The sequence below is a fragment of the Pleurodeles waltl genome, chromosome 7 (genome assembly GCF_031143425.1).
Source record: "Pleurodeles waltl isolate 20211129_DDA chromosome 7, aPleWal1.hap1.20221129, whole genome shotgun sequence".
NCBI lineage: Eukaryota > Metazoa > Chordata > Amphibia > Caudata > Salamandridae > Pleurodeles > Pleurodeles waltl.
Window position 1 is genome coordinate 785964797 of NC_090446.1, and position 12772 is coordinate 785977568.

Consider the following 12772-nt stretch of genomic DNA (forward strand, 5'->3'; position numbering starts at 1 on the left):
TTAAGCCCATAAATGGGCTATAAACAGACTTTTATGAAGCACCCTGGGGCCAATTAGAGTCAAAGCCACCTAAAGTGGTAAAATGTTCCCTTCAATTAGAATGGAAGAAATGTACTGAACAAACTGTGGATGGGATTTGTGAGATATGCATCCTGAAGGTTCAACCAGGCCATCCAATCACCATCTAACAGTGAATGCCTTAATTGGATAATTGTTTCCATCTTAAAGTTGTGGTATACTACAGAGTTGTTGAAGGCCTTTAGGTTTATCACCGGCTGAAACTTCTTGTTCTTCTTTTCAACCAAGAAGCTGGAACTTAGGAAGACATGGAACTGAAAGAATCTATCTCGGTTGCGTTTTTATGAAAAAGAGAATCCACCTTTTGGGTTATTAACTGATACTGATTTTTTTTAAACAGAAGGGGTTTTGGAAGGGTTGACTGAGAAGATTCTTTGTAATGCTCTAGAGAACACTCTTGAATTGCCTCTAAAACCCAAGGAACTGCTGTAATGCTTTGCTAAGCTTGAAGAAACAAAGCTAAATGGCCTCCTTTTGGAGGATAACCACAATTGGAAGGGCTTACCGGTGGCTTGAATTCCTCTTTAAAAAGGCATTCTTCCCCTGAAGCCTGTGCCCCTTTAAGGGAAACATTTAACTTTGAATTCCTGTTGGTAGGCCTTTGTGTTGAAAGCCTCATTTTGAGGTGAAGAGTCCACTAAAGTGGATCCTTCCTCTGCTGGCCCTGTCATCAGCCCAGGATCTAAGGATTTTCTCAAAGGAAAATTGAGCTGTAGACATGGACATGGCGATGTATCTCCTCATTTCCTTGATAAAGTAATACTCAAATAGAATGCCATTTGCCTGGGGGCCTGCTCTCTTTGTTGCAAGATTTCCAAAGTTTAGATCAATTTTCAGTAAAATGCTTTTACTCTTCTGCACCATTGCGGCATTAGTGTTGCCTATATGGCAAAATTTCCTTGCCTTTGTGCCCAGTTTGAATGTGCTGAAGGATCAATTTATCTGCCTTCCAGTTTTACCTCTTTAGCCAAATCAAAAGGTCTGGTAAGGGGACCTACCAGCTACTACAACCTGTCCTAGGAATTTGTCTAGGTGCGATCAACTCCTTTCTGCCATCTGTTCTGAATTTAGGAAGAAAGAGCAACATTTTGGAGTCAATAGAGGGTATAGTAGTTATGTTGTTTGGCAAAGATGGGCAAAGACATTCTGAATATAACCTGTGACGGGTCATCTTATCTGAAGATTGCCTTTACCTGGCCTCAACCTGGGAGTGGTGCCAAATGTTCCGATGTGACCCACTCTGTAGAGTTGGGATAATAAATTCTTAATGGACTGAATGTGGGTTTACCCTCTGACTCTGTGATTGTTAGATCTGATTTGTAACTGTACTTCCCACCTGGGTCATTTAGAGACGATTAATTCCCCTTTTCCATGGGCCTAGACCCGAATAATTAGTTTTATCATTATCACCACCCCATTATAATCATCCATATTATATCAGTCCAATTAATCATCCATATCATGTCAATGAACTACTTTAATGGGTCTTTCCCTGATTTTGGTTGTGAATAGGACAATGTCTCTTGAAAATTAATGAGTGACGTCTCTCGCTATATGAGTAACTCACCTTAGGGAAAGATGGGATACTGATCCATTAATCTTCCTCCCTCCCTTCTTTGTATGCGTAAAGTCACATCCCATGACCTCAGCTCACTGTTGTAACATGTTGATGTATACTGGCCATCAAGTTTATAGGGGAACTCTGATCAGGGTCTCCTTCCAGAGTAAGTGGCACCACAGTGTCATCCTACAGGTCCGGACAGGGAACCTCAAGCAGCTCTCATATGTTGTGTAGCTAGCTCAGCGAGCAAGACTTACCCCTATTGTGGGGTATGGGGGGGGAATTTCCCCCCAAAATGTGGGGAAAATTGAAATAATGGTGCATTGTACAACACATTTTTCAGTATATATTAGATTCTCATATATTTTTAAAGCATAGTAAATGATGAGCTTACAGTGCACCAGCATACCCAGTTATACCCTCAGACATTCGTATGGAGAACAAACAAAACATAAGATGTTAAGCATGAAACATGAACTTAAATGTAACATAAGTGCACAGATTCACTGTTAAGCACAGCCAAGAAGCTTAGAACACAATGAAAGAGCATTTTAAGAGATGGTAGCATCCTCCACCCCGATAACCGGCACAGCAGGGCCAGCTTTAGTGCTGGTGACTCTTGATGCGATCCTCCACAGTCTCCCACGCTGACACTCTCCAACACTGCCCCCCATTTCCCCATATCCCCTTTCTCATTTGTATTTCATTGTTTTATAGTGATCCTTATATCAGTTTAGAGTGTCAAAGCAATTTACATGACACACAGATACAGAGACAGTGAATCAGACATGCATAAATCAGTGTTTAGAAAATGTTACAAGATGTAGGTTTCAATGTCATCCATACTGGTAGGAATTTGTCTTAAGAATGTTTAGGCTGGGAAGCACAAACTCAAATTTCAAAATTTAACACATTGGTTAGGGTTGGCTTCCCTAATAATAATTTATCATGCAGTTTGAATGCAGCTCTTTGATGGCAGTTCATACCTCACGTTGCTATATTAGGATTGTATTTTATGAACTGCAAGTAACAAAGGGATTGCTGTGACAAAAGCAATAACCCACTGAGTTATGCTCATAAGATACTGTTCTGTAATCTGTGTGGTACACATTCATTGCAGGCAGCAGGTTAACCCTCTGTGCTACTTTGGATGAATCAAAACTGCTACTAAACAGAACTTAAAACCCTTGCCAGCAGGGACATTAATCACCACTGTCACCTTGACATTTTTATTGTTGCCTGAAAAATGCTGGCTATATAAGGGACTCTTCAGTGGGTTCTTTTAAACCCATAACAATTTGCAAAACACATTCCCCCCCCCCCCCTCCCCCCCAGCTTAGTGATAAATTGGCCCCCAGTAAGAAAACTGGTCGGCACCCTTTTAGCCTCATGGAAGGAAACTCCTGATGCCCGGTACGGCCAGTCAAGCCTTGTCATCTTTCTTAACCGTGAAAGGGGCAAAGCTTTGCTTTCCCAAAGCTCAGGTATCAGGATCATGGCAACAAAGATCACTGTGCATACAAATGCCACTTGGTGATGAAGCTTCTTTACTGCCTCAAATACAGGGTCTTTGAGGACCGCAGACTGTGCTGCTGTATGTCATAGTAGCTAACAGTATGTATATTGCTTTATTAGCAACTGTCTGCTGCGATGAGCTAGAGCAGAACATGCCCAGATCAGAAAGCCAAAACAAATTTCTTAGTCCAGTTCTTTCTTTTAATCACAACGCAAAGAACAGGACAGCAGGATGCTGCCTTGCAAACTGAGCACCAATCATCAAACTATATTTATATGTTCAATGGCATGTGTAGCTGCAGATACACATGCTTTGCACATCCCGCCATCTAGTGTTGGGCTCGGAGTGTTACATGTTGTTTTTCTTGGAAGAAGTCTTTTCGAGTCACGAGATCAAGGGACTCCTCCCATTTCGGCTCAATTGCGCATGGGCGTCGACTCCATCTTACATTGTTTTCTTTCCGCCATCGGGTTCGGACGTGTTCCTTTTCGGTCCGCGTTTCGGTTCGGAAAGATAGTTAGAATCTCGGAAAATTTGACGGTATTGTTTGCGTTCGGTATCGGGTTAGTTACAACAGATCGACACCGATATTTGGAAGAGCTCCGGTGGCCCTTCGGGGTTTTTTCGATCCCCCGTCGGGGCCTGGTCGGCCCGACCACATGTCTCTTCAAGGCTGATGGAACGGACCCCATTCCGCTTCTGCCCCAAATGTCACAACAAGTATCCTTATACAGATCAGCATCTGGTCTGTAACTTGTGTTTGTCTCCAGAACACAGAGAAGATACTTGTGAAGCCTGTCAAGCGTTTCGGTCGAGGAAGACATTAAGAGACCGAAGAGCAAGAAGACTGCAAATGGCGTCGGCGCCGACAGGACAAAGACACTTCGAGGAGGAAGAAGAAACCTTCTCCATCCAGGAGTCGGACTCGGACGAGCTCGATCCCAAAGAGACGCCTAAAACCGTGAGTAAGACGTGGACAAACAAAACTCACGAGAAGACCACAAAAGCCCAGGGGACGCCACCGCCAACAGGCCATGGCTTAACCCGAAAAATAGGTGACCGATCATTGGCACCGAAAAAGGGCACGCATGTGTCAAAGTCATCCGACTCCGGTCGAGATACCGGAACTCTGCAACCTCGACCCCGAGACAGCGGGTCCGAGCAAGTGCGGCACCGAATCAAGTCGGCACCGAGAAACCGCGACGCCGAAAGTAAAGAAAGTGTCGTCGGAGCCGCAAAAGGCTACCGAAAAGGTTTCCATTCCGAAACATCCAGCCTCGGAACCGAAATCAGGTTCCTACACAGAGGAACAGGGACTGTCCTCCCAAATGCAAGGACATAAGTTCGGACAAGAACTAGAGTCAATGGAGCCAGACTACACTCAGAGAAGGCTCCACATCCAAAAGGACACAGGGAAGATAAGTACTCTTCCACCAATTAGGATGAAAAGAAGGCTTGCCTTTCCAGAAAAGGACAAGCAGCCACAGGCAAAGGTGGCAAGACAAACAACTCTGCCACCGTCTCCACCACCATCAACCCACACATCACCGGTAGCCACTCCACCACTGATGCAATCCCCAACTCATACTGGAATGAGTCAGGATGATCCCGACGCATGGGATCTTTATGATGCGCCGGTGTCTGATAACAGCCCAGACTGTTACCCAGCGAGGCCGTCGCCACCTGAGGACAGTACAGCCTACACACAGGTGGTATCAAGAACAGCAGCATTTCATAATGTCACCTTGCACGCAGAACCTATTGAGGATGACTTTTTGTTTAACACACTGTCCTCCACTCATAGCCAATACCAAAGCTTACCTATGCTACCTGGAATGCTAAAACACTCAAAACAGGTGTTTCAGGAGCCCGTGAAGGGCAGGGCCATTACTCCAAGGGTGGAGAAAAAGTACAAGCCACCGCCAACAGACCCTGTATATATTACGCAGCAGTTAACACCAGACTCTGTGGTAGTAGGGGCAGCTTGCAAGAGAGCAAACTCTCACACCTCGGGAGACGCACCACCTCCAGACAAGGAGAGTCGCAAGTTTGACGCTGCAGGGAAAAGGGTTGCAGCACAAGCGGCCAACCAATGGCACATTGCCAATTCACAAGCACTGCCGGCAAGATATGACAGGGCTCATTGGGATGAAATGCAGCATTTCATTGAACACTTACCCAAAGAGTTTAAAAAAAGGGCACAACAAGTGGTGGAGGAAGGACAAAGTATCTCAAATAATCAGATACGGTCAGCAATGGATGCAGCAGATACAGCTGCTAGGACAGTAAATACAGCAGTAACCATAAGGAGACACGCATGGTTGCGTACGTCAGGATTCAAGCCGGAAATACAACAAGCCGTGCTGAATATGCCTTTTAACGGACAGCAGTTGTTTGACCCGGAGGTGGACACTGCTATCGAAAAACTTTAAAAAGACACTGATACGGCCAAAGCCATGGGCAGTGCACTCTACTCCCCACAGAGCAGAGGCACATTTTGCAAAACACAGTTTAGAGGGGGGTTTCGAGGACAAACTACAGAACCCACAACCTCACAAACAAGGCCCACTTATCAGAGCCAGTATCAGCGGGGTAGCTTTCGGGGGCAATATAGAGGGGGACAATTCCAAAAGAGTAGAGGGAAGTACCAAAGTCCCAAAACTCCTCAAAACAAACAGTGACTTCCACGTCACAAATCCCCAACACATAACACCTGTGGGGGGAGACTAACCAAATTTTACAAACATTGGGAGGAAATAACAACAGACACTTGGGTCCTAGCAATTATCCAGCATGGTTATTGCATAGAATTTCTCGAATTCCCTCCAAACGTCCCACCGAAAACACTCAATATGTCAAAACAACACATGGACCTTCTAGGACTAGAGGTCCAAGCGCTGCTACAAAAAGGAGCAATAGAATTAGTACCAATTCACCAGAAAGGAACATGGGTTTACTCTCTGTACTTTCTCATACCCAAAAAAGACAAGACTCTAAGACCTATATTAGATCTCAGAATATTAAATACCTACATCAAATCAGATCACTTTCACATGGTGACATTACAGGACGTATTAATCCCACTGCTCAAACAACGAGACTACATGGCAACACTAGACCTAAAGGATGCATGTTTCCATATACCGATACATTCTTCACACACAAAGTACTTAAGGTTTGTATTCCAAGGGGTACATTACCAATTCAAGGTGTTGCCATTCGGATTAACAACTGCGCCAAGAGTTTTCACAAAATGCCTGGCATTGGTAGCTGCACATATCAGAAGGCAGCAAATACATGTGTTCCTGTACCCAGACGATTGGTTAATCAAAACCAACACGCTAGAACGGTGTTCACAACACACAAGGTACGTCATAGAAACCCTCCACAAACTAGGTTTCTCAATCAACTACACAAAGTCACACCTTCAGCCGTGTCAGACACAGCAATACTTAGGGGTGACAATCAACACAACAAAAGGGATTGCCACTCCAAGTCCACAAAGGGTACAAGCATTTCACAATGTAATACAGGCCATGTATCCAAAACAAAAGATACAGGTCAAGATGTTGATGAAACTACTAGACATGATGTCCTCATGCATAGCCATTGTCCCAAATGCCAGATTACACATGCGGCCCTTACAACAGTGCCTAGCATCACAATGGTCACAGGCACAGGGTCAACTTCTAGATCTAGTGTTGATAGACCGCCAAACATACACCTCGCTTCTATGGTGGAACAATATAAATTTAAACCAAGGGCGACCTTTCCAAGACCCAGTGCCTCAATACGTAATAACTACAGATGCCTCCATGATAGGGTGGGGAGTACACCTCAATCAACACAGCATCCAGGGACAATGGGACACTCACCAAAGACAGTTTCACATAAATCACTTAGAACTACTGGCAGTATTTCTAGCGTTGAAAGCATTTCAACCCATATTAAGCCACAAGCACATTCTTGTCAAAACAAACAACATGACAACGATGTATTATCGGAACAAACAGGGAGGAACATACTCAACACAGTTGTGTCTCCTGGCACAGAGAATATGGCATTGGGCGATTCACAACCACATTCGCCTAATAGCACAGTTTATTCCAGGGATTCAGAATCAGTTAGCAGACAATCTCTCTCGGATCACCAACAGATCCACGAATGGGAGATTCACCCCCAAATACTAAACACTTACTTCCAAAGATGGGGAACACCACAAATAGACCTATTTGCAACAAAAGAAAACGCAAAATGCCAAAACTTTGCATCCAGATACCCACAGGATCAGTCTCAGGGCAATGTGTTATGGATGAGTTGGTCAGGGATATTTGCATACGCTTTTCCCCCCTCTCCCCCTCCTTCCATATCTGGTAAACAAATTGAGTCAAAACAAACTCAAACTCATACTAATAGCACCAACTTGGGCAAGACAACCTTGGTACACAACACTACTAGACCTCTCAGTAGTGCCTCCTGTCAAACTACCAAACAGACCAGATCTGTTAACTCAACACAAACAACAGATCAGACACCCAAATCCAGCATCGCTGAATCTAGCAATTTGGCTCCTGAAGTCTTAGAATTCGGACATTTAGTTCTTATACAGGAATGTATGGAGGTCATAAAACAAGCTAGGAAACCAACCACTAGACATTGCTATGCAAATAAGTGGAAAATATTTTTTTATTATTGCCATAATAATCAAATCCAGCCATTACACGCATCTGCTAAAGACATTGTAAGCTACTTACTACATTTGCAAAAGTCAAAGCTAGATTTTTCATCCATTAAAATACATCTTACCGCAATTTCAGCTTATCTGCAAATTACGCACTCAACTTCACTATTTAGGATACCAGTCATAAAAGCGTTTATGGAAGGCCTAAAGAGAATTATACCACCAAGAACACCACCAGTTCCTTCGTGGAACCTCAACATTGTCTTAACACGACTCATGGGTCCACCTTTCGAACCTATGCACTCATGTGAAATGCAATACTTAACATGGAAAGTTGCATTTCTAATTGCTATCACATCTCTAAGAAGAGTAAGTGAGATACAGGCATTTACCATACAAGAACCATTTATTCAGATACACAAGCATAAAGTAGTCTTACGAACAAATCCTAAATTCTTACCAAAAGTCATATCACCGTTCCACTTGAATCAAACAGTAGAACTACCAGTGTTCTTCCCAGAGCCAGATTCTGTAGTTAAAAGAGCACTACATACATTAGACATCAAAAGAGCGTTAATGTACTACATTGACAGAACAAAACAAATTCAGAAAACAAAAGAATTATTTATTGCTTTCCAAAAACCTCATACAGGAAATCCAATTTCAAAACAAGGCATTGCTAGATGGATAGTTAAATGCATTCAAACTTGTTATCTCAAAGCAAAAAGAGAACTGCCTATTACACCAAAGGCACACTCAACTAGAAAGAAAGGTGCTACCATGGCCTTTCTAGGAAATATTCCCATGACTGAAATATGTAAGGCACCCACATGGTCTACGCCTCATACGTTTACCAAACACTACTGCGTGGATGTGTTAACAGCACAACAAGCCACAGTAGGCCAAGCAGTACTACGGACATTGTTTCAAACAACTTCAACTCCTACAGGCTGAACCACCGCTTTTGGGGAGATAACTTCTTACCAGTCTATGCAAAGCATGTGTATCTGCAGCTACACATGCCATCGAACAGAAAATGTCACTTACCCAGTGTACATCTGTTCGTGGCGTGAGTCGCTGCAGATTCACATGCGCCCACCCGCCTCCCCGGGAGCCTGTAGCCGTTTCGAAGTTGATCTTGAACATTTGTAACTTTGTAAATATATCACTTTAAACTACATTATGTACATACATATTCACTCCATTGCATGGGCACTATTACTATAATACACAACTCCTACCTCACCCTCTGCGAGGAAAACAATCTAAGATGGAGTCGACGCCCATGCGCAATGGAGCCGAAATGGGAGGAGTCCCTCGATCTCGTGACTCGAAAAGACTTCATAGAAGAAAAACAACTTGTAACACTCTGAGCCCAACACTAGATGGCGGGATGTGCAAAGCATGTGAATCTGCAGCGACTCATGCCACGAACAGATGTACACTGGGTAAGTGACATTTTCCATCTCATGACCTAAGTAGGAAAAAATCTTCATTTAGTAAATCTTTGCAGTTTGTCTAAAGAAGAGAGCAGCAGTAAGCTGTGTTGAATGCCCACTATTACATGCGCTACAATTAAATCTTAATGCAGTGTTGACATATGTCCAGTCATACACATCCTTAATGTAGGGTGGGACTGGACTACTCAAAGTGGGATTTGAGCACTAGGAAATTAGCCAAGCAAGGAGCTTGGAGAAATGATGAAAAATTACTCAGAGGAGCAATTTCACTGAAAAGATTCAACAAAGGAAGTAGGAATGTAGGAATAATTGACAGCATGAATAAATGAGTAAAGGAAGAACATAAAGGCAAATCTCTTTATAAGCACTGGAAAAACACAATCCTTCTGATCGTGTATGGAGCAAAAAAGAATTGACATTGATAACCACTGATTTTTACATTTTATAAAAACATTGGAAAACACTGAAAAAACCCATTGGAATTCACAACAGTTAGAAACTGAAAGCAGCAAAGCCTAAGTATATGGCAACTCTTCGTATTTCTGTGCCTGTACTAAAGCAGGTGTCCTTCGACACTGTGGCTCTGTATGGCCATGGAACTCTTTGGTGACTTGCAGTGTTCTCATAATGTATAATTGAGGGTTCATAATCCCATATATATTTCTCATTCAGGCACAAAGTCCTGCTTTCACCCAAAGCACGATTTGGGCAGTATATAGAATAAGTCCCCATGATTGTAAGTATATGCAAATTATGACTGCATCTCTTGTTCAACTCTTTGATTCAGTCTAAGCAGAAGCATAGCTATACGTTCACTGAGCACACCTCTGAACCTCATGTGCTCCATCAGACCAACAAAATAAAGCCATAGTCTGTTACTCCTCCTTCTGAAGGCATCTTCTGGGGATAAGAAGCCATACAAATCTACAATACAATAACCTCTAAAAAATGTGTACAATTTTAAGAGCAGAGAGCTGCTGGATCAGTCAGTGGACAAATGCATTGCCACTTATATTAGTTATTTATATCATCTCCATTCCCTGGTCCCAGTTTACAGAAACAAAGCTCCCATCAGTTGGTGAGTTTTTTTGAAGACAGACTTCTAGTCTTCCCATTGTTTGTTTTCATAGCACCATTCAAAATAAAGCCTATGAATAGCTTATTGAATAGTCGATAGTACAGGGCAATACTTGGCTTATCCATACAGCATCATGTTTTTAATATTTATTTTAGAATTGGATAACACTTGGAACTACTTGTGATCCAAAGAACCCATGGCATTGAGGTTTCAACACCTGTGTCTTATTACAATATCTATATTCAGGCTTATTGCTTTCCTAAGCTTCAGTACTTATTTGCAGTGGTCCAGTTGTTTATAGATGCTGTTATCTTGTGGCTCTATCAGCCATTGTATTACATGTGATATTTTATTTGGGATGTCAGGGTTACTTCAAACTGAGTGTAATGTTTGAGTACTTAATTTAATGAGGAATTTAACAGAACATTACAATGGGAGCAGAAGAATTGGCAGTGTTTTTCATAAGTATGGAATTAAAATCATATGTATTAAATCTTAAACATTTCTGCAGGTAACCAAGCAGGATACTAAAGTTGAATTGGAAACTTATAAACAGTCACGTCAAGGTCTGGATGAAATGTACAATGACATTTGGAAACAGTTCAAAGAAGAAAGAAGAATTCGTTTGGTATGAATAATCTTTTTCATGTTGACTGATGTCACCCAGCTTTTCTATTTTTCATGTGATACAGTTTACAAACCGCCATTAACGAGAACTATAAACCTTTTGTGTAATAAGTAGCTAACCACTTGATTGTCATCTTTGATAAGTATATTATGTTATATTATGACATTGGGAGCTGTACATTATACCAAGTGCCTATAATCCTTAGATTATCTGGTGCCATTCCTCTTTACTGTTGTACACTCTAGATGTTTGGGAATGGTCATTCTATTAATCCAAGTCCAGTGCAGGCAACAGTTTGGTTATGTTGTATAGGTAGCACTATACTTCTATGCCACTCACACCCTGCTAAAACTGGCAGCTGTTTTTCTTGTAACAAGAATCTCTCTCGTGTGTCCCTTGCTCACTGCGCCACTGGATTCAAGTTAGCCTGGCTGATGAAGGGTGATACCCTGAAACCGGTCCCAGGATGCTTGTTTCCTGTCGAGGGAGGACCTGGCCTAGCAGTTCTGGCTGTACTGTTCCCCTGGGGAACAAGGTCAAGACTGATTTGCATATGGCTGGGTCCAAACTGGGGTGCCGTGGTGAGCAAAATAACGATGGATTAAACCCAGATCTGTGACTGGGGGGGAGTGTTTGAAAAAAGTCATCACTCCGTCCATCATTTTATTTTGTTTGGTGAAGAAAAGGCCTTCATCCACCTCACTGTCACTACAAGCCTCACTACAACTTAAAACGTCATCTTTGGACGTCACCAACTCCACCATCTATAAAAACAAAATGCCTGTTGACGACCACCCCATAGACTACGCTGTCAAAAGAATCCTGCAAGGACAGTTCTTTCAGTGGGCTCCCTGTTGACAAAAGACCCATTCATTATTGATCCATCTACAGTAGAACTTAGAGCTGGGAAATGATCATTAATATTCCTACAGTATACATACCCAAGCAGAATTCCACTGCAGTAGCTGCAAAACTGCTCAAAAGTATGCCAAAGGAAGACTCCAACCCAGATTACCCATTTGGGGCAGCATACTGCCAATGACAACACAAGGTGAAACCTGAGGGGATCATCAAAGATATGGATATCAATTATATCAGCCACAATAGACACAATCCCATCCATTCTTCCATGGGCTGCAACAACAGGTGCCCTGCAGAGAACCACCTGCAGAATTCTAATGCAAACCACAATCAAAACGCAGGGGGGGTCACTGACAGAATAACATTGCCGCTTTTGACAGCTACCATCTTAACTACCCCCAGAATTTTAGTCCTGTACATGAAAAGAGTTAAACATACAGCCCACAAGGAGCACAGATAACATCAGCAATATGGATGCTGGAGCTCATACAATTTGGACACAAACAGCAATTCATCCAGCCACCACCCCGTACACACTGACACTTCCACTCAAGTACAAACATCTGCACAGACTAAAGACCCCCTAATTGGCAGATGATGAATGTTGTCTTTATGTAGGGTACTTCCTGAGGCTAGCCGTTTGTTCATGTAACACTATGCACTTTGAGTGATTTATATTAACCACTGCCTTGATCTAAATGTTGCACATTAAGGTCCCTATTATGACCTTGGCGGTCAACACATCGCCAGGGTCTCCGTCGTAGTCAGACCGCCGCCAAAGCGGTGGTCCGGCTGTTATATTACGACCGTCGGATCGCTGCTACTGCCAGGTTGTCGCCAGGCAAAAGTCTGGCGGTCTCTGCGGTTGTAATCCTCCATGGAAGTGCTGCTTGCAGCGCTGCCCTGCAG

At 42.9% G+C, this 12772-nt stretch overlaps 1 protein-coding gene across 4 annotated transcripts in view; it reads left to right on the forward strand.

The window, feature by feature from the left end:
* Positions 1-12772, forward strand: part of RUFY1 (RUN and FYVE domain containing 1) — a 475292-nt gene that overhangs the window by 263965 nt on the left and 198555 nt on the right. For all 4 annotated transcript variants that reach the window (XM_069199306.1, XM_069199308.1, XM_069199309.1 and 1 more), the window contains exon 10: positions 10886-11002. In XM_069199306.1, the coding sequence (XP_069055407.1) occupies positions 10886-11002 (117 nt within the window). The remainder of the gene's footprint in view (positions 1-10885; positions 11003-12772) is intronic.